General features: G+C 35.4%; 2 protein-coding genes across 8 annotated transcripts; one reads left to right on the top strand and one right to left on the bottom strand.

Moving 5' to 3' along the window:
- Positions 1–3118: 3118 nt before the first annotated feature.
- LOC131643882 (protein FAR-RED IMPAIRED RESPONSE 1-like) lies at positions 3119–8825 on the bottom strand. 7 transcript variants are annotated; one of them, XM_058914231.1, is made up of 8 exons: positions 8552–8825; positions 6260–8415; positions 6086–6163; positions 5940–5997; positions 5707–5849; positions 5046–5128; positions 3678–4449; positions 3119–3578 (listed from the first exon to the last, which is right to left on the bottom strand). In XM_058914231.1, coding segments are annotated over exons 1-5 (2307 nt in total). In that variant the 5' UTR covers positions 8553–8825; the 3' UTR covers positions 3119–3578; positions 3678–4449; positions 5046–5128; positions 5707–5835. The 7 variants fall into 7 exon arrangements, with proteins under 7 accessions (XP_058770214.1, XP_058770210.1, XP_058770213.1 ...); XM_058914227.1 differs by having other exon boundaries at positions 3678–5128; XM_058914230.1 differs by having other exon boundaries at positions 5046–5849.
- Positions 3242–4226, top strand: LOC131643884 (uncharacterized). Its single transcript, XM_058914234.1, has one exon. It carries the CDS (start codon positions 3329–3331, stop codon positions 3968–3970), a length of 642 nt encoding a protein of 213 aa, XP_058770217.1. The 5' UTR covers positions 3242–3328; the 3' UTR covers positions 3971–4226.
- Positions 8826–23609: the final 14784 nt, after the last annotated feature.

Below are 23609 nucleotides of genomic sequence, written 5' to 3' on the forward strand. Positions count from 1 at the left end.
AAAGAGCCTATATGAATAGCATCCCATATGCTAATATAGTTGGTTCTTTGATGTATGCTATGGTCTGTACTAGACCCGACAGAGCATATGCAGTAAGTCTTGTAAGCAGGTACATGGCGAACCCTGGAAAGGCTCACTGGCAAGCATTGAAGTGGATTTTAAGGTACATAAATGGATCTCTGAACAGAGTCTTAATTTATGGTGGAGCCTTGGGTGAAGATAGTAAAGCAGCAATCGAATGATATGTCGACTCTGATTATGTAGGTTGTATGGATTCTAGAAAGTCTATTTCTCTACCCATCATAAATAGTAAATTCTAAAGATATTATTTAATTTAACATATTAAATTATTTATTAAATATTATAATTATTTATTATTTTTTAAAGTATTTTATACTTGAAATAAATGTATTCAACTTTTTGAATTGGATAAATAAGAATTAACTTTTTAATAATTACACTGTGATATATATGTAGAATATTTAAAAAGAAAAACTATGTTAAACTTCTTTACTCAAAAATAGTAATATAAAGTATTTTAAATGACGGGGACATAATATTTTATGATGTGAAATAATTAACTCACAAGAATTGCAAAAAAAAATTATTTCTATATTAAAAACTGTGAGATATTGGATCGAACTCTAGTATAGCCGAAGGATAGCTTCTTGGTTCGACAGTTCGACAGAGTTAAGCATGAAGTCGAAGGTTGTTCACATGCTGGTGTCGAAGTGTGCATGCTGTAGTCGAAGATGGGTCTAGCATGCAGATGTCGAAGATGCTAGGGTGGTTAGCATGTTAAATTAGGTTTTAGTGTTTAAACCTTAATTTGTTAAGTTAGCTTGTGTATTAAGTTGGCTTGTGTAATGGGCCTTGCTGAAAAAGCCCATTAGTTAGTATGTTAGGTTTTATTATAAATAGCATACTAGTCTCTCATCATTGCTAAGCGGCAAATCCTAATTTAGGGTGAGAGAGGTTATTTGTTATTCTTGTAAACTTGTAATCTTGTTTTAAGAGAAAGTAAAAGAATAGCAGTTATAACCAATTCTTGTGTTCTTCTTCTTCCTTGTCCTTTATTCATCCCTTGTATTATACTTTGTTTTTGGCATCGAATTCACAACAAAAACTTTAGTTTTAACTTAAAAATGATCTAAAATTTTGTAGTAGTTAAATTAATAACATGTAAATAATTCATATAAGTAGATAATTCTATATCTTGACCACAACATATATAGGCACACGCATAAAAGTAAAGGATAGAAAATGAAAATAATTAAATAATAAATGTTTTTTAAATATTTAAATGAAATGTAATTTTATATGTATATCTAAATAATTATTTGTTCGGGCTGTGCCCTTCTTTTTCAAACATGTCAATTACTATTTTTTAAATGTAGAAATAATATAAGGAAGAGATAAAAATATATGGATTTTAAAATAAAAATTAATTATGTGGAAGAAATTAAATAGGTTTAAACTATGTTTAGGATTTAATTTTTTATTACAACATTTATTTATATATATATATATATATATATATATATATATATATATATATATATATATATATATATATATATATATATATATATATATATATATATATATATATATATATATATATATATATATATATATATATATATTAATATAATATAAATCAACAACTTTTCAAAAAAGATGCAAATAAAAAATAAATAAAAGAGTCATAACTATAATAAATTAAAAAATACAATAAAAAACTTTGAGATTATAGATATGATTTTTTTATTAGCAATGTTATCTTGATATTTTAATTACCGCACTTAAAGCTAATAGGACATATGCTCTTAAGATGGATTTTTATACATTATTTTAGACATATCATATAAGGGCGTTCAAAATCAAATTTGCTGGATAGAAAACTGCAAAACTGAAACAAATTGAATTGAAACTGTAAAAAATTGTATTTTGGTTCAGATGTGTTTGAGTTATTTTTTAATAAATTGTGCGGTTCGGTTCGATTTGCGGTTTGTATTTTACAAATCAAATCAAACCACATTATGTTACAGTTACAGCCTCCAAACTTCACTTAACTTATATCTAATCCAAATTCAAACCTATTATACCTTAGCCTTACGATTAAGAATGTTTTTCTCTTCCTCACACTTAAAGTTTCAGTTTAAGTCTTCTCAAATCTCTCCTATCGATATTGCACCTTCTTCTCATCTTCTTTTCCAGTACATATCACCTCTTCTTTTCTAATCTTTTTATCTTCTTTTTCAAGTACATATTTCTATTCTTATCTAATCTCTCATCTCTTCTGCTCTTTCTTTTTCATCTTCTCTAATCTTTCATCTTCTTTTTTTTTTTTTTTCTATTTTATTGTAATGTTTTTTATATTGTTTTATGCTACTATTTTATGTTTTTTATTTCACTTTTCTTTAATCTTATTTTTATATATTAAATAGAAAGTTGTTATTCAAATATGATAAAATTTGTTGTTATTTGATAAGGTATAAATGATTGAATATAAAGTTATGTTGTCGTCTTTATGTGTATGTATAACTCAATAAAGTTTTGTAAAAAAAACCCAACTAACCCAAACCACATTAATTTAATTTGGTTTTATTTATAAAAGTCAACCGAATCAAACCGAATCGCACACTTTTTCCTCTTGCGGTTCAAATGATTTTTTACATCAAAACCGTTCAAATCGTACCACGAACACCCCTAATTTCATTGATGTTGGTTTTCATCAACAAAACAACAAAACCCTCTATTCTTAACTAGACATTCACCAAGAGATCACGTTTCTTGCATTTAAAGCAATAAGCTTCCGTAATAAGAGATTCTTGCAACTTGGATGTGTTTAGCTATAAGAGTCCTTGTCGAATCCTGTACCATTCAAGAACTCTGAAAAGCTCACAAGTTTCATTTTCTACCATTCTTTTTCCCATGAACAAACAAATGCCATTCAAATTAAGAAAAAGCAACCTCATTAGTGGGTGCTACCAATCTTATCTATATGGAATTCGTTTATACTAGTTAACTCTAATTACATTGATTAAAGAATCAATCAAAGGAAAGTTTATCTTGAGAATAAGTTAAACCTTTTTCAATGTAAAAAATTACATAGTTTTTCAAACAAACTTACTTTTTTTATTCTTTAACCACAATTGTAATAGCATTGTTAGCATTCTCATTTTCAAAATATTCTTGCTTTTCATCTTTCCTTTTCACACTTGGATAAACACTATATAATCTTAACCTTAAAACAATCTTTTGTGTGCACCAAAATCTTTTTAATCTTCTTAGCTTTAACTTCTTTTGAGTAGTAAACAATTCTATGGAAAACAACAACAGTTCATCAAATTCTTCTGTATGCACCAAAATTCGTCATGTCTTTACAAGCAATCCCGCTCTTCGAGCAATTCATCGAATCTCAAGCATCAATCAAGATCATAAACAAATCACCAATGGTTCAAATTATCCATCAACAAATCTTAAGACTAGTAGTGTCCAAACCAAATCACATCACAAGGCTCAAAAAGAAACATCATCAGAACCAATCCATACCAAATTTGATTATTCAACACCTACATACAAAGAGAAAGGACACTCATCAGCAGTTTCAACTGTTGTTGGAAATTCAGAAAGAGCAACAAAAGTTTCTGCCAAGAGTGAACTACAATTACCTCAACCACAGCATAATCCCAAGAAAGCTGTGGCATACACTGGTAATCAACAAGGCAAGGAATCGGTGGATATCAATGACACTTTCAAGAATTTCATTATAAGTGCTAAGAAGAAAATCAGAACCGTGTCGACTATCGGTCGGGGTCACAACAACCCTACAGCTGCACCAGATCATGAAGTTCATCATGGTACCACTACTGCAAGCAAAAATGAAAGCCATGACGACCATTTTCAGGACTACATTCACCGCATTGGGAAGAAGATCAGAGCCACAACCATGAGAAGAAATTAAGAATATGATTATTGAAAAAGGCTGTGTCAAAAGAATGTTGATTAGTAAGCTGGTGTTGGTAAAGTGTGTGTTAAGTAACTATTATCTAATATAGGCAACTGAATGCAGATAAAAATATGGTCATAGCCTAATATGGTTTGCAAGCCTAATATTTATTTCATATCTCATATTTGTGCTAAATTTGTAGACTTGAACTTTTAATTCAACTTGTGGATTGTGAAATTTAATGATTACAATATGACATGTTATTATTGAATGGAGTGATTCTACCAAGAGATACTACGAGTGACTTGATCCCCTATTTATATGTTGACATCTTAATCCATACATATATCTATAATATAGATGCCAACTTCAAGGGGATATTTCTGCTTCTATTTTTAAGAACTAAACATTCTCTTTCTGCTTTTCAATGGTCTCATCTCTTTTCAATAGTTAGAACAAAACTAAGAATGTTAAGTAGAATTTTTTCCAGGATCCTGCAAAGAAATAATTTGGTGAGACGAATTGTCACTTCATAGTGTTTCTATAACTTTTACTCATGGGTCATAAAAAAAATCTTTTACCCGTGCAATTGATCACTAGTATTGGTCTTACAATTTCATGTGTAACAAGAGAAAATGAAGCAAAACAAGTTATCAGCAATATACCTCTCTTTTCTCACAACTAGTAGGTTCTTTTATGCAGGCTTTAGAAATGGTTTTGGACCAAAAGCTACTTGGAAATTTCCTTCGATAACCGACTAAACGAGTTTCATCTAAGTTCAAGTTGATATTAAATGTTTAGATTATTGGCTTTCAAAACTCAGATGAGTCAAAGTGGTAATATTACCACCATACTGTAGAGGAATTACATCTGCATAGCTAACTTTTTACAAAATATGAGGAACTATTCTTTTCCAGACATGCTTCGTCTTTTTGTTATAAAGGATGGTATTAATAAAGGTGGTTCCTTCTGATAAGGTATAAAATTTAATACTACCATATAAGGTCCTATCCCTTTAGTACAATAGAGCATGCAGTTCAATCACATTCATAAAAAACAGCAATCCAATCATTCTAATAATTCTATATACCTGAACAATATTACATGATCTTGAGCAAGAGAGCATTACCAAGCAAGCGTGCCTAGTTAGGCCGAAGGTTCGGTTTCCCTAACCTGTGTTCCACTTCCACCAATGAGCCACACAACTTATTCATATAGAAGACAGAATCATTGTAATACAACTCATTCATGAAGAAGGCCGATTCATTGCAATAAACTGTGTTAGCTTCAAAAGGCAAACTCATGTTGGAGTTGGAGTTATAATATAATGAACTGAGAATATTTGTTGCAGTCAAAGCCAACTTAATGATGTACTACTGCAGAGCTTAGGTGCTACTAAATTGCAGTTGGGAATTTTGTCAAAACTCCATGGAGAGTTAGAAGTAGAATTCAAAGGATATGTTCAATTTTTTATTACAGATGTGAAAATCTCAGTTCCAAAAAGATTTGAAAGAAGCAACTTTTTGAGTCGATAAAGGCCAAGTCAAATATGCATCAGATGAATATTTTAACATAGCTATTGTATATATAAGCTAAAAATTTTGAGCATGCCATGCAAAAATTGCCATTGTATTTACATTGTTGTCATATTTGAATGTTAAATATAATGAAAATAGATACTTTTGAAGCCTTCAAGTTTCAATAAGATTACTTATCAAACATCCAAGAAGTCAAAAAATTTCTAAATTTACCTATTTAAATGGTATAAGAAATATCTACATATTTGCAAAAGCAATCCACTTCTTTTAACAAGGAACAACTATAATTGTCATGCCCAAGTAGTGGCTGATCTATGTCTTCATGATGATGGTTGATCATTCCTATTGTGTTGTGCCTGCAAAAAAAAAAAACACATGGGCAAAAAAATTACCAATTATTACATACTAAAGTTTGACCATGTTACCAGAAAATAAATAATCAATACCTCGCACAAGTTCAGAAGAGGAACCATTCTGGCTTATGGTTTGAGGACAATTTAAAACCTATGAAACAAATATATTACATCAGCTATTTCCACAATTTAAGGGTTTGGATAAAAATAAAAAGCACCGGGTCCTATATTTTAATCACCTGGACTATATCGCCAAGATGTTCTTCAACTTCTTGAACAATAGGTGTACACAAGCCCTGCCACAAAAAAATCCAAAACTATATATTTATTTATTATGATGTAATATTAATACACGTGCATATATAGTTCTTGTGTTTAACTATAGAAAATAAATTTGCGAATTACAAGATCACCTCTTCTTGACTTTGATCCTTTTCGTTTTCCTGGTTGTTCTTTTGAGTTTTATTTCTTGCAAGCTTCTTCTCCAAAATTTGATCAATGTCAGATGTCTTCCTTTTGGAAGGAAGACACCCATTACTTTGAGTTACTGCTGAGTCAAAAATCCTAGTTACATGGTTTGGAATTGAACTATGTTCTTCTGTAATCCTGGAGGACGGCCCTTTACAAGTTAATACATTTTTCAAGTCCTTGATCCAATTCATCATTTTCAGTAAATCAGCTTCAGAGTTTATGCTTGTAGAAGCAACTTCGTAAAATGCATCACATGCTTTATTAACACGTTGCAATTCTTCAAAACCACGTTTAATCAGTGTATATCTCCGCTTTACATACTTCCTCCACCGTGACAAGATATAATAAGGTGGCACTGACTCGGTTTTACCAATAAGCTTAAGCACACAAAGAATGTGCCTACATAAAATTCCTTTAAACTCAAATAAGCAACATGTACACTGTAATTTGAAGTCTTTTTCATAGAAAGATACCTTAAACACCATATCTTTAATTTTCTCATTTACTTTCTTATTTTCAGTAACAGAGAATATTGAATTCAAGTCCTCCAATCTCTCAAAACTAGTATTACAATACATCATAGAAGAAACTTCTACTTGAAATTCTTTGAATTTTGAATTGGTAAATGCTTTCTGAAATTGGACCTCAAAACCAAAATGACTTACACATGCAATTGTTGTGTTAAAGGAATCAAAATCAGTCATGCTTTCCTTTTCAATTTTATCATTCAATACATCATCATACTGTTCAACAAATTGCTTCAACGTTGTCTTTGAACTTACGAAACCATCAAAAAATGATTCTATATTTTCCCTCCTTTGTGTAGTTGACATTCCAGCCCAAAATGTGTCCTTCACATACACAGGAACCCAACGATGTCGCTCATCAAATAACTCTTTTAGCCATTCATTATCATGTAGTTTATAATGTTCTATCATATTTCCCCACCTCTCCATGAAATCACTTTTGCTTTGAGAATCATATACCACATCATGCATAAGTGTTTTGATAGACTCACAATAAGAGTGTTTACTCAACATTTCTGGGACCTTTTTCACTATATGCCACAAGCACCATCGATGACGAGCTTTTGGAAAGGCAACCTCAATTGCATTTTTCATTGCTTTATCATCATCGGTAATTATGCCATTTGGAGCATGTCCATGCATACATTCCAACCATCTTGTGAACAACCAAGTAAGAGTTTTAGTATCCACGTTCGATAATATTGCACAACCCAACAAAATAGACTGGCCATGATGGTTCACTCCAACGAAAAGGGCCAATGGCAAGTCATACTTATTTCTAAAATAAGTAGTGTCAAAAGTTATGACTTCACCAAAATACTCGTATGCAGCCCTACACCTCGCATCTGCCCAAAATAAATTTTGTAAATTCCTCTTATCATCCATATCAATTGCATAATAAAATTGACTATTTAGCTTTTGCATTCTAAAAAAAAAGCTATGAATCGCATCAACGTCTCCTCTCCCAAGTTTTAACCGCCTTACTTTGTGTACATGGTTTCTACAATCCTTTTCTCCAAAAGTAAATTTCTCACACCCATTCGTTCCAACACCCACAGATTGAAGACTTCTGCTAACATTGACTGCACCTTGATCGTTAAGTTCTAAATTCTTCTCTACATGAGGCCCCAAATTCTCGTCCAATATAAAATACCGTCCTTTGGTTTGGCCAAGTTCGTGATTATGCTCAAGAACAACTCTTGAAACAGTAATCGTTCCATCTAAAGCTATACACGCATTCAATCTAGCTCTACATTGTGTTTTCGAGGTAAGATATTGCTTTGAAGGATTCTTTGAAGTGCTCACATACTTCCTCGCACAATTACATGCTAGAGTAAAGTATTTCCTTCCATCATCACCATTTTTCGAACTTATTTTTCCAACTCCGAAACCCATTCGTTTAGCATAATTCGTGTAATATCGAGTAACATCTTCTTCGGAACCAAATATCATTCCAGTTCTAGGTTCTTCATCTTCATCACAAGCAACAATTGCAACTAAACTATCATCACAACTTTTATTTACTTGCTTTAATTCCTCTTTATCAGAAGATGCAACTATTTTTTCTTCCACTAATGCAATAAATTTTAACAAAAAAAAAATTTAAATTAATCAACTAAACAAAAAATAAATAAATAAAATCAATGTGCAAGAATTTTCTCTCTTATGATATGAAAAAGCAATAAATAGTGAAAAATCAGTACTTACTTATTTAAAGCGAAAACATTCGTGTGAGAGAACTGGTTGACGAAGAATTAGGGTACAGCGATGGTTTGGTAATAACGGCTTCCTCAACCGCTACGGTGGTGGTTGCGGCAGCTACGACGGGTTGAAGAGATGAAGAGACGGTTGTGGAATTATGAAGCGACGAAAACGGTGCAACTTCCAGAAGTGGTGAGGGAGGGTTTCGTAGCGGGAGAGAAGATAGGTTCGTAGGAGGTTACGATTTACCGATTCGTGCACTTCGTGCGCTTTCTTTCTTTGTTTTTTTTTTCGTTCGAAATGAAGTTACGTTTCAAGGCCGTGAAAATGGGTCGTACACGTGGGCTGAATCTAGGCCCAGTTGTTTGTGTACTCGGAGTTTTTTATTAGCACAATACAGTTGCACCTCCCACTCTAGATATTTGATATGAAAAGACTATTTTATCCTTATAGTAAATTAAACCAAACTTGAATTTTTACCGCAATTTAATAAGCATGGTATAATTTTTCCATATTTACCATAGTAAAATGTGGCAATTTTTTATCTATAAAATCATGTTTTTCAAAAAATTTATCACAATAACCATTTTTTTTCAAAGTACATGTGTTTCAAACAAAATTTCACGTCAAAGAGAAGGCACCAGAGCAATTGACGAATGCACTAAAAATTATACTGAGACTTCATATCAATTGGGCATGCACCAACAATGCGTCGGACCTATTAACGCCTATATTGTAGGACAAAGATGTGGCGTTAATAGGGTTGTCGCTTATGTGTATTCTCATTTTTTATAAATAGGTCATTCACTCCCCACCATTTTTCACACATCTTATCTTTTCAATTTAAATTTTTTTAAATTTTTTTTAACGTGATTATTAAAAGAGATAGATATGTTTGTTATTCGATCCTTAAACCTCTGATGAAGGTCCAACTTTGAAACACCCAGACTTTCGAGCATATTGAAAGGAGCTTGATATGTTGGTTAGAGGAAGATATTTAAGAGTGAAATATTAGAAGAATTAATAGGCTTGTTTCCATATTCAACATTGTGAAAGAGAATAACAAAGAACATCGTGCGTGGGAGTCAATTAAAACTGACAGTGATGCATGTGTTATGATGTATAGACCAAATGATATCTTTTTAAGGTTGTAATCTCTTAGAAATATTATAGTTTTAAGTCCTTTTATTTGTTCTATGTGATGTTGTTTTAGGTGTGTTTGTTTATGTTCGTTGTAACAGAAAATTGTATTCAATATTAAATTTAATGGCTACAAATGATAAATTACATATCAAGAGTGGATACAATATTTATGTTGTGGATCTTGTTTTAATATTGGGACAATGATTCCGCATGTGTCTGGACTGATGGCATTTACCACATAATCTTACCATTTTTCCAGTCGTATCCATCTCGGTTCTATTACGCGTGTTGTTGGGGCAATCCTTTTTCTTCTTTCGCATATTTTTCGTTGTGCCAAATTATGTCCATTGATATGTAGGCCAATATTCCTCCTTTGCTACCACCGGGAAGTTATTGTTATACATGTTGAATACGTTTATGACTTTGTAAACGACGGATAAGTGCTCGTAAGAGTCTTGGTGAGCATGTGAACATGTCGCAATAACATCGGAGTAAGGCATATGAAATGCTTGCAACATTTTTCAATCGCATCGACCTCTATTTAGTTCAACCCAATAGTATCTCTTTGGCCTCCCCTCATTATGGTCCATTGTTTCCTCTACACTAAAAGTGTGACTATGACGGAGAGCCCCTAGGTACATGGTTCGATTCCTGCGGGAGGCAAAAACAATATTTCCTGGGCAGCCGGTAAGCGGACCTAGGGGGGATTATTGATTAAGCCGGTAACATGCTCGGTTGGCCGACACGGTTGATGCGTGCAGCGGATATCGGGGTGTTACATTAAAAAAACGCCTTTTTAATGTAATACCCTGGATTTCCGCTTACCCCGCAGGGCTTCCGGCCTACCAAGCATGTCACCAGCTTAATCAATAATCCCCCCCTAGGTTCGCTTATCGGCTGCCCAGGAAATATTGTTTTTGCCTCCCGCAGGAATCGAACCATGTACCTAGGGGTTAAGTACATATTCATAGCAATTCCTGCTACCAATTGAGCTACATATGGTCAATTGGTAGCAGGAATTTCTATGAATATGTACTTAACCCCTAGGTACATGGTTCGATTCCTGCGGAAGGCAAAAACAATATTTCCTGGGCAGCCGATAAGCGGACCTAAGGGGGATTATTGATTAAGCCGGTAACATGCTCGGTTGGCCGACACGGTTGATGCGTGCAGCGGATATCGGGGTGTTACATTAAAAAGGCGCCTTTTAATGTAACACCCTGGATTTCCGCTTACCCCGCAGGGCTTCCGGCCTACCAAGCATGTCACCAGCTTAATCAATAATCACCCCTAGGTCCGCTTATCGGCTGCCCAGGAAATATTGTTTTTGCCTCCCGCAGGAATCGAACCATGCACCTAGGGGTTAAGTACATATTCATAGCAATTCCTGCTACCACTGCTCAATTGGTAGCAGGAATTGCTATGAATATGTACTTAACCCCTAGGTACATGGTTCGATTCCTGCGGGAGGCAAAAACAATATTTCCTGGGCAGCCGATAAGCGGACCTAGGGGAGATTATTGATTAAGCTGGTGACATGCTTGGTAGGCCGGAAGCCCTGCGGGGTAAGCGGAAATCCAGGGTGTTACAACCATAGCTAGAGCTTGAGGTTGATTTGCTGGAAATTTAGGTAAGGGGAAAACTACTTTAAATATAGGTGTATTTGTATGAAGGGGGAGAGACATCCTCATTATCCTCTAGGTTTAATTCTTCGTTTTGTATGTTATGAGTTCTTGATTATGAAAGTGTGAAGTTCATGCTAATTACCATGTTTAATGTATAATTTTATCCTCTCTTATATGCTGATTTTTATACATGTTAAGGACGTGTGGGTTTCCCCCCTTTCACATTTTTCTATAGAGGTTTTGAGGTTTCTCAACGTCGCACCTTCCCAATTGTTCCTTAACGGTTGGGATTTCATCAGAGCTTTTGAGATGGCCTGCGAAGACCTGGAGATTACTTCTACTATATGAGTCTTTTCTCTTTTTACACCACCAGACCTACAAAAGGTAGTTGGGTGTCTTTAGGTGGTTTGCTAGGGAAAGCCCTTTTTATGTCCTACTCCAATCACTACGAAAATTGGAGGGACAAGTTCGCCCAAGTGAAGGGCGAGAGATTTCTCTTGGTGTGATAAGGCTGATGGTGCCCTCTCTTTCCCTTAGCCTGGACAAATGATCATGTGGCAATCATGGGATATGACAAGAAGTATCTTACCTTTGAGGAGGTGAGGATTTTTTGCCTCCTGGGAAAGTTTGAAGTCATAGGCTCACATACAATAATTTCACTATGGCTGGAGGGCAGTATTAAACTCTTCGTTTACCTAGGAAAATTTTATATACCAAGTTTTCCTTTGTAGGTATTTTCAGACAACACCTGTGACCTTTGTGCATTATTTTACAAATCAAATGGTGAAGATTACCAATGAGGAGATAATGTAACACCCCAATTCTACCCCACAACAATAAGCGTAAATCAGAGTGCATTTAAAAATCTTCATCAAACAATGGGATGTTACAATTCAACTTAAACCAAACAAACATACTTATACTACATTTAATAAAGATACATAGCATTCGAAACAAAACTTCATTCACCACTTACAACTTAAACTTATAAACACCTTTCAATTCAACTTAACACAAATGTCATCATGGAATATAACAATTAAACAATAACGACTGATCCCCCCGAGTGCTACGTATCAGAGAAATGGACACCAACTCGACTTGCCATAAAGCAACGTAAAGACTTCACATAAATAACCTCGAACATCCACGGATAATCTTGAGTACCTGCCCATTTCCCATGGTAGGGGAAATATCAGCAAAGGGGTGAGATATCTTACAATATAAAGGAGTGCATGATAAATAATATAGGAGATATAGATCATACATAATTTCACCACTTCGCATCTAATAGCATCTTACAACAATTTTCATCGCAAAACAACTTATAAATATAATACGACTTTCAAAACGGCAACAATGTCATTAATCAATTGAGACAACATATTCAAATTCACAATTATACTATCATTACGTCACAACAACATATCATCGTATCAACAACACAAACACAATTCAAATGCAATTCAAATGCGACTCGACTTATGCAAATGCATGTGGTACCATTTGGAGTAGAACTCCCGTCTCAGTCATTGCCATTGGGCCATAGTCGTTGCCATTTTCAGGCTAATTTTCGTTTCCATTTTCAGGCTAATAGTCGTTGCCATCTTTCAGGCTAATAGTCGTTGCCATTCTCAAGCTAAAAGACACTTATGCAATGGATGTGACACAATGACACACATCCACAAAACACACATTCACCATGTACGACAACATCATCTAAATCACCATCGAACATTATTAATATAATGTAGAACTTCAACAACAACAACAAAATCTTCGTCATTCATAAGAATGCATCACTTCACAATCACGTCACTATGTTGCACACATCATACATCAATACTTCACTTCACAATACGTCACAAATACAACTTATCAACATTGACCATAGGGTCTACAACAACTAAGACAAATTCATCATGTTACGGCAACAACAACAGTTAGCATATAATCATTCACACTCATCATGAATATCATATCACATATCATGCCAACAATATTATTATCAATCAACACCAATTCACATATTACATAAATACGATTCAAGTAACATGTTATTACTCACATATAATTCATATTCATAGTATTCACCAATTCAACATCTCATTATACACGTAGCAAACAATTGCCAATACATTTGAGCATATCTTCATCAATTCATTACGGTATACAATATTAATAAATTACAACATACCATATCAACACATGTTATTCACATTTCATCAAGCCATAACACCTATTCACATACATACATGTTATTAAAACAACCACATCATAATTAAGTCATCAAGTAATCATTCTCCACAAGAACATTCAAATAGCACATACTCATTCACACACATCATGAATATTACACCACATCGCAATGTTATTCACAAATTATCAAACATATACTTAATTACATGTTAACCAAATCATAATTAATTCTTCATGTGATAACCATTTCACTTCTATCATATATATAATTTCATTAGCTTCCCAATGCTTCGAACGACGCATAAAACGGAGTTACGGATCAAAAGTTATGACATTTCAAAGTTTGGAAAATTTTACATACAGTAGAGTCCGCTCAGCAGACCACCAGCGGGACTGGGCAGAAGCGAACTTTGCTGAGCTCCGCTTAGCGGACCACAAGCGCGCTTCAAGCAGGGTAGTGCTCCGCTTAGCGGACGCGCGATTCTGCAGAAAAATAACAGAGCGAACAGACCTGTGTAAATCCATTTCTACCACCCAAAACTCATTCCAAACATCAATTAAACACACATAATCACAACATCTAACATCATTCATCATCAATCTGAAGGATAGAAAAACACTTAGAAAGGGGGGGGATTGAATAAGTGTGACTTTAAATCTTGGACGATAAAAATAAATTGCACAATTATTTTTATCCTGGTTCGCTGTTAACGAAGCTACTCCAGTCCACCCCCGCAGAGATGATTTACCTCAACCTGAGGATTTAATCCACTAATCGCACGGATTACAATGGTTTTCCACTTAGTCCACGACTAAGTCTTCTAGAGTATTCTGATCACAACTTGATCACTCCAGGAACAACTGCTTAGACAACTTCTAAGACTTTTCTAGAGTCTACTGATCAACCTGATCACTCTAGTTACAAACTGCTCAGCCAACTGCTAAGACTTCCTAGAGTATACTGATCACACGATCACTCTAGTTCCTTACAACTTAATGTAATCTATTCAAGAGTTTACAAATGCTTCTTAAAAGCTATAATCACAAACTGTGATATTTCTCTTATCGTTTAAGCTTAATCTCACTAAGATATTACAACAGCAATGTAGTGAGTTGATGAAGATTCTGAGCTTTGATTGAATAGCGTTTCAGCAAGTTTTTTTCGTTCAGAGTTGTTAAGAATTGGTAACCTTGCTTCTCATCAGAACTTCATATTTATAGGCGTTGAGAAGATGACCGTTGAGTGCATTTAATGCTTTGCGTGTTCCGTACAGCATTGCATTTAATGTTATACGCTTTTGTCAACTACCTCGAGCCTTGTTCACGCTGTGTCTACTGACGTTGCCTTTAGTAGCTTTAACGTTCCTTTTGTCAGTCAGCGTAGTCTGCCACCTGTACTTCCTTCTGATCTGATGTTTGTGAATACGACGTTTGAATATCATCAGAGTCAAAACAGCTTGGTGCATAGCATCTTCTGATCTTCTGATCTTGAAGTGCTTCTGTTGCGTGATACCATCTTCTGATCTTCAGTGCTTCTGATCTCTTGTTCTTCTGATGCTTCCATATACCCATGTTCTGATTCTGCTTCGACCATCTTCTGATGTCTTGCCAGACCATGTTCTGATGTTGCATGCTGAACCATTTGAGACACAACTTCTGAGCGCTGAATTATGCGTACTCTTTATATATATTTCCTGAAAGGAAAATTGCATTGGATTAGAGTACCATATTATCTTAAGCAAAATTCATATTATTGTTATCATCAAAACTAAGATAATTGATAAGAACAAATCTTGTTCTAACAATCTCCCCCTTTTTGATGATGACAAAAACATATATAAATGATATGAATTTGCGATCAGAAAGAGTAGACGGCAAAAGACAAATTACACAGCTATAGCATAAGCATATGAATATGTCTCCCCCTGAGATTAACAATCTCCCCCTGAGATAAATAATCTCCCCCTGAAATAAATACTCGAAGAACTTTGATAAAAGACTTCCCTGATTATTTCGGTAGAGACGATCATATAAGCTTCTGCCTTCAGAGAATTCATAGCTTCTGACTTCTGCTTCCATTGGACAGCTTCAGAACTTGAATTTCTTTAGATCCTTAGAACACTCACAGCTTCTGATTCCTGCTTCCATCGTGGACAGCTTCAGAACTTGAGTTTTCTGGATCTTTTAGAACATTCACATCTTCTGATTTCTGCTTCCCTCGGATAGCTTCAGAACTTTGAATGTCTACCAACATCACTTCATGCTAGATTTGTATCAGAACATTGTTGAATGTACCAGAGCATCATCAGAGCATCTCTACATCCTGAAATGTTACAGAACAAAAACTAAACGACAAAAGTCAGCATGAACGAGTTAGAACATAAAATGTATGTTTGAACACATTATATGTATCAGAGCCATATAGGCTGAAATAATGTATCAGAGCAAATAATGTATCAGAGCCATAACATTATATGTATCAGAGCAAATAGAATTTTGTCAGAACAGGATAGACAATGATATTCAAATTCTATTATCAGTGCTTCTGATTCATTCTTCTTTCTTGCTTCTGATCTCTGAAGCTTGACAGCACTCAGCTTGCTTCAGTTTCCATATAGTTTTGCTTCTTATGGTTTTGCTTCTAGTGTTTGCTTCTGAAGATTCACTTCACTTCTCTGTACCTGCAAAACACTTAAACCATATAGAACTTGCAGTTCTTGTTAGTGAATGTGTGGGAGCCTCTACCCAGCAACTGATAGATTTAATCAAATCATTTATCATTTATCTTCTCCCCCTTTTTGTCATAACATCAAAAAGAATATTTAAAAAGATTCAGATGCAAAAAAAACGACAAATAGAATCACTGGAATGTAAATCAAAGAGACTTTTTCATTGATAATCAAAAAAGGTTTACAAGAAAATTCCTATGTTTAACAAACAGAAGCAACAAGGAAAAGAAAACTACAAAGACCAAATCCTAGGACCCTAGCTAAGACAACGTCTGTGCCAGCATGCCATGAAGGAGTGAAACGCTTCATTGACTGCTTCTCGGGCTTTCAGGCGAGGAGTCAGGGAGACTTGGTTCTGATGCAGATCTTCCACCATCTTTACCAGAGACAGCATTCCCAGCAGGTGAAGATGAAGAGATTTCTTCAGAGGAGACTAAGGGAGAGGAAAGGTTAGATGAAGAGGAAGCTGAGTCTAGAAGGTCGAAAGACGAGGAAGAAGATGGAGATGATGGAGGGCTTTCACCAGGAGGATGAAACACTCGTCTAGAATAATTTCCAGACAACATTGCTTCGAATGGATTCACCTTGAGAGGATCATAGGTGATTTTGATCTTTTTGGGTTTGGAAGGTGATGTTTCAACAGCTTTTCTTTTGTTGTTTTGATCATTTTCATTATTTCCTGGGTTTGATGAAGAGTTCATGATGGGTTTGCAGAAAAATGAACAAGTAGGGTTTGATATGGAAGAGAGAGAGAGAAAAAAGAGATAGGAAACCGAAAACCATTTTGAAGAGTATTTAAAAGGAAAATAAAATGAAACGAATGATGAAAAGCATTTAATGTTACGTGACGTGAGGAGAGATAATAAAGACAAATGAGGTGACTAGCACAGTTACCTATGGTCGGCGTCCCTTCAACTGCACGCGCGTTTATCCATGAATAGTAACGACAGGTTTACCATCCCGAGATAAAACGTAACAGCTGTTTTGCTTTAAAAGAGGTTCTGAATCAACTTAGACAATGAGACGTTAGTAATAACCGAATCATAATTTCTAAAAGAATTCAATCAGAACTTCTGATTAAAAAAAAATTCCACATTCATTTCAGAAGATACTCATACATGAGAACTTCTCATCTTCTCATTCTGGGCATAAATCCATACTGATGTTCTTCAGAATGAACTTAAACCTATCTTCAGCCAGGGGTTTTGTAAAGATATCAGCCCATTGATGGTCTGTATCCACAAAGTTTAAAGAAATAACACCCTTCTGAACATAGTCCCTTATGAAATGATGTTTAATCTCAATATGTTTAGCTTTTGAATGAAGAGTAGGATTCTTAGATAAACATATAGCAGAAGTATTATCACAGAATATAGGAATGTTACTCTCAAATATCTGATAATCTTCCAACTGACTCTTCATCCAGAGCATCTGTGTACTACAGCCAGCAGCAGCGACATATTCTGCTTCTGTTGTTGATAGAGCAATAGTTGCTTGCTTCTTGCTATACCAAGAGATCAAATGACTTCCAAGAAATTGGCAACTTCCTGAAGTACTTTTTCTTTCAATTCTGTCTCCAGCATAGTCAGCATCACAGAATCCTACTAAGTTGTATTCTTTAGATTTTCTGTAAACTAAACCAACATTAGTAGTACCTTTCAGATACCTTAGAATTCTCTTAACAGCAGTTAAATGAGATTCTCTAGGATCTGATTGGAATCTAGCACACAAACAAACACTGAACAGAATGTCAGGTCTAGAAGCAGTCAGATATAGAAGAGATCCAATCATACCTCTGTATAACTTCTGATCTACCTTCTTACTTACCTCATCCTTACCTAGGATGCATGTTGGATGCATAGGAGTTTTGGCTTCTTTGCAGTCCAGAAGATTAAACTTCTTCAGAAGTTCCTTCACATACTTGGTTTGGTGAACATATGTTCCTTCTGATGTTTGATTTATTTGTATTCCAAGGAAATACTTGAGTTCTCCCATCATGCTCATTTCAAACTCAGCCTGCATAGACTTAGCAAACTCCTTTCCAAGTGTAGCATTAGATGTTCCAAAAATAATATCATCTACATATATTTGACAGATTAAAATATCCTTTTCAAAGGTTTTACAAAAGAGAGTAGTGTCCACTTTTCCTCTAGTGAAACCATTATCTAGAAGGAAAGAACTTAAGCGTTCATACCAAGCTCTGGGAGCTTGCTTCAATCCATATAATGATTTCTTTAGTTTAAACACATGATTCGGAGACATAGAGTCTTCAAAACCAGGAGGTTGATGGACATAAACTTCTTCATCTATATAACCATTTAAGAAGGCACTCTTAACATCCATCTGATAGAGAGTGATGTTATGTTGAGTGGCAAAAGAAATTAATAGACGAATAGACTCTAACCTGGCCACTGGTGCAAAGGTTTCTGTATAATCAATCCCTTCTTGCTGACTATAACCCTGAGCCACCAGTCTGGCTTTGTTCCTTACCACTTCACCTTTCTCACTGAGCTTGTTTCTGAAGACCCATTTTGTACCAATTATATTGAATCCATCTGGTCTAGGAACAAGATCCCAAACATCATTCCTTGTAAACTGATTCAGTTCTTCTTGCATAGCAATTATCCAGTCTGGATCTTCTAGAGCATGATCAACAGAAGTTGGCTCGATCAAAGATACAAGACCTAATTGACAGTCTGCATTGTTCCTAAGGAATGCTCTTGTTCTGATTGGATCATCCTTCTTTCCAAGAATGACATCTTCTGAATGACCAGAGATGAGTCTGGATGATTTTCTGACAGATGGTTCTTCAGAAATACTTAGATCCTCCAGAGAAGCTGATACTTGATCTTCAGATTCTTTGCTTCTGAGAAGCTCTGCTTCTGATGCATTGCTTCTTGGCTCAACAACTTCTGATATGTCAATATCATAACCTGCAAAATTATCAACCTGCTTTGGTTTTTCAGAACCAAGCTTATCATCAAACCTGATATTGATTGATTCTTCCACAATCAATGTTTCAGTATTGTATACTCTGTAGCCTTTTGAGCGTTCAGAATATCCAAGAAGGAAACATTTCTGTGCTTTGGAATCAAACTTACCAAGATAATCTTTAGTGTTCAGAATAAAGCATACACATCCAAAAGGATGGAAATATGAAATGTTGGGCTTTCTATTCTTCCACAATTCATAGGGAGTCTTATTTAGAATAGGTCTGATAGAGATTCTATTCTGAATATAGCATGCAGTGTTTATTGCTTCTGCCCAGAAATGCTTAGCCATATTGGTTTCATTGATCATGGTTCTGGCCATTTCTTGCAGAGTCCTATTCTTTCGCTCTACAACTCCATTTTGTTGTGGAGTTCTAGGACAAGAGAAATCATGGGCAATACCATTCTCTTTGAAGAATTCTTCAAAGGATCCGTTCTCAAATTCACCACCATGATCACTTCTGACCTTTATGATTTTACACTCTTTTTCAGATTGAATCTGAATGCAGAAATCAAAGAACACTGAATGAGTCTCATCCTTGTGTTTCAAGAATTTTACCCACGTCCAGCGACTATAATCATCTACGATGACTAATCCATATTTCTTTCCTCTGACAGATGCTGTTTTGACTGGTCCAAACAGATCAATGTGCAAGAGTTCTAATGGCCTTGAGGTAGAAACAACATTCTTAGACTTGAATGCAGGTTTGGAGAACTTGCCCTTCTGACATGCTTCACAAAGAGCATCTGATTTGAATTTCAGATTAGGGAGTCCTCTGACAAGATTCAGTTTGTTAATCTGAGAGATCTTTCTCAAACTAGCATGACCTAATCTCCTGTGCCAGACCCACTGCTCTTCAGAAACAGACATAAGACAAGTCACCTTCTGACTCATAAGATCTTGCAGATCTGTCTTATAAATGTTGTTCTTCCTCTTGCCTGTAAATAGGATTGAGCCATCCTTCTGATTTACAGCCTTGCAAGACTTTTGATTGAAGATTATATCATAACCATTGTCACTTAATTGACTGATAGATAAGAGGTTATGAGTTAATCCTTCTACAAGAAGTACATTAGAAATGGAAGGAGAGTTACCAGACTTTATAGTTCCAGAGCCAATTATCTTGCCCTTCTGATCTCCTCCAAACTTGACTTCTCCTCCAGACTTAAGCACCAGGTCTTGGAACATAGACCTTCTTCCTGTCATGTGTCGTGAGCATCCAGAGTCCAGGTACCATGACATGTTGTGCTTTGTCCTTCTTGCAGCCAAGGATATCTGTAATAGGAATAATCTTATCCTTAGGTACCCACATTTTCTTGGGTCCTTTCTTGTTAGATTTTCTCAAGTTCTGATTGAACTTGGGTTTGACATTATAAGCAATAGGAGGAACAGCATGATAATTTTTAATATGAGTTTCATGATATTTCCTAGGTTGTGTCACATGCTTCTTGGTGTGTGTTATGTGAAAACTTTGTGCATGTGAAGTGTGCCTAATATCATGAGAGTGGCCATACTTGAACTGATCATACAATGGCTTGTATGTGAGTTTCATTTCATCAACAGGTTCAAGTTTGTATGGGGTTTCACCCTCATAACCAATGCCAACTCTTTTGTTTCCGGATACGGCATATATCATAGAAGCTAGCTGACTTCTGCCAATACTTCTAGATAAGAACTTCCTGAAACTTAAATCATATTCTTTCAGAATATGGTTTAGACTAGGAGTGGATTTTTCTGAATTAGAAGGAGATCCAACATCATTGGATAATTTTAAAAGTTTATCTTTCAATTCAGAATTTTCCAACTCAAGCCTCTTTGTTTCAAATTCAAATAGCTTTTTCAGCTTTTTGTATTTAATACAAATCTGAGACTTGGATTCCAGAAGTTCAGTTAATCCGGAAACTAACTCATCTCTAGTAAGTTCAGAAAATACCTCTTCAGAATCTGATTCTGATGTAGATTCTGATCCGTCATCTTCTGTCGCCATCAGCGCACAGTTAGCCTGCTCATCTTCTGAATCATCTTCTGACTCATCCCAGGTTGCCATAAGACCTTTCTTCTTATGAAACTTCTTCTTGGGATTCTCCTTCTGAAGATTTGGACATTCATTCCTGAAGTGTCCTGGTTCATTGCATTCATAGCACATGACTTTCTTCTTGTCAAATCTTCTATCATCAGAAGATTCTCCACGTTCAAATTTCTTTGAACTTCTGAAGCCTCTGAACTTCCTTTGCTTGGTCTTCCAGAGTTGATTTAGCCTTCTGGAGATCAAGGACAGTTCATCTTCTTCTTCAGATTCTGATTCTTCAGGATCTTCTTCTTTGGCCTGAAAAGCGTTAGTGCATTTCTTGATATTAGATTTTAATGCAATAGATTTACCTTTCTTTTGAGGCTCATTTGCATCCAGCTCTATTTCATGACTTCTCAAGGCACTGATGAGCTCTTCCAGAGAAACTTCATTCAGATTCTTTGCAATCTTGAATGCAGTCACCATAGGACCCCATCTTCTGGGTAAGCTTCTGATGATCTTCTTCACATGATCAGCCTTGGTGTATCCTTTGTCAAGAACTCTCAATCCAGCAGTCAGAGTTTGAAATCTCGAAAACATCTTTTCAATGTCTTCATCATCCTCCATCTTGAAGGCTTCATACTTCTGGATTAAGGCTAGAGCTTTAGTTTCCTTGACTTGAGCATTTCCTTCATGAGTCATTTTCAAGGACTCATATATGTCATAGGCCGTTTCCCTGTTAGATATCTTCTCATACTCAGCATGAGAGATAGCATTCAGCAAAACAGTTCTGCATTTATGATGATTCCTGAAAAGCTTTTTCTGATCATCATCCATTTCTTGCCTTGTCAGCTTTACGCCTCTGGCATTTACAGGATGTTTGTAACCATCCATCAGAAGATCCCATAGATCACCATCTAGACCCAGAAAGTAACTTTCCAGTTTATCTTTCCAGTATTCAAAGTTTTCACCATCAAATACCGGCGGTCTAGTATAACCATTGTTACCGTTGTATTGCTCAGCAGAGCCAGATGTAGATGCAGGTGTAGGTGTAGACTTTTCACTTTCATCAACCATCTTTTACTGAAGCGTTTTTCTCTTCCTGAATCTTTTCTAAACACGGTTAAGTGCTTGCACCTTAGAACCGACGCTCTGATGCCAATTGAAGGATAGAAAAACACTTAGAAAGGGGGGGATTGAATAAGTGTGACTTTAAATCTTGGACGATAAAAATAAATTGCACAATTATTTTTATCCTGGTTCGCTGTTAACGAAGCTACTCCAGTCCACCCCCGCAGAGATGATTTACCTCAACCTGAGGATTTAATCCACTAATCGCACGGATTACAATGGTTTTCCACTTAGTCCACGACTAAGTCTTCTAGAGTATTCTGATCACAACTTGATCACTCCAGGAACAACTGCTTAGACAACTTCTAAGACTTTTCTAGAGTCTACTGATCAACCTGATCACTCTAGTTACAAACTGCTCAGCCAACTGCTAAGACTTCCTAGAGTATACTGATCACACGATCACTCTAGTTCCTTACAACTTAATGTAATCTATTCAAGAGTTTACAAATGCTTCTTAAAAGCTATAATCACAAACTGTGATATTTCTCTTATCGTTTAAGCTTAATCTCACTAAGATATTACAACAGCAATGTAGTGAGTTGATGAAGATTCTGAGCTTTGATTGAATAGCGTTTCAGCAAGTTTTTTTCGTTCAGAGTTGTTAAGAATTGGTAACCTTGCTTCTCATCAGAACTTCATATTTATAGGCGTTGAGAAGATGACCGTTGAGTGCATTTAATGCTTTGCGTGTTCCGTACAGCATTGCATTTAATGTTATACGCTTTTGTCAACTACCTCGAGCCTTGTTCACGCTGTGTCTACTGACGTTGCCTTTAGTAGCTTTAACGTTCCTTTTGTCAGTCAGCGTAGTCTGCCACCTGTACTTCCTTCTGATCTGATGTTTGTGAATACGACGTTTGAATATCATCAGAGTCAAAACAGCTTGGTGCATAGCATCTTCTGATCTTCTGATCTTGAAGTGCTTCTGTTGCGTGATACCATCTTCTGATCTTCAGTGCTTCTGATCTCTTGTTCTTCTGATGCTTCCATAGACCCATGTTCTGATTCTGCTTCGACCATCTTCTGATGTCTTGCCAGACCATGTTCTGATGTTGCATGCTGAACCATTTGAGACACAACTTCTGAGCGCTGAATTATGCGTACTCTTTATATATATTTCCTGAAAGGAAAATTGCATTGGATTAGAGTACCATATTATCTTAAGCAAAATTCATATTATTGTTATCATCAAAACTAAGATAATTGATAAGAACAAATCTTGTTCTAACACAATC

The sequence above is a fragment of the Vicia villosa genome, linkage group LG1 (assembly GCF_029867415.1).
Source record: "Vicia villosa cultivar HV-30 ecotype Madison, WI linkage group LG1, Vvil1.0, whole genome shotgun sequence".
NCBI classification, from domain to species: Eukaryota; Viridiplantae; Streptophyta; class Magnoliopsida; order Fabales; family Fabaceae; genus Vicia; species Vicia villosa.

Coding starts and splice junctions, on each gene's coding strand:
- LOC131643884 (XM_058914234.1), top strand. CDS start 3,329: ATGGAAAACAACAACAGTTCATCAAATTCTTCTGTATGCACCAAAATT.
- LOC131643882 (XM_058914231.1), bottom strand. Junction 6,164..6,259: donor AGGATCAAAGTCAAGAAGAG/GTGATCTTGTAA, acceptor ATAAATATATAG/TTTTGGATTTTTTTGTGGCA. Junction 5,998..6,085: donor ATCTTGGCGATATAGTCCAG/GTGATTAAAATA, acceptor TTTGTTTCATAG/GTTTTAAATTGTCCTCAAAC.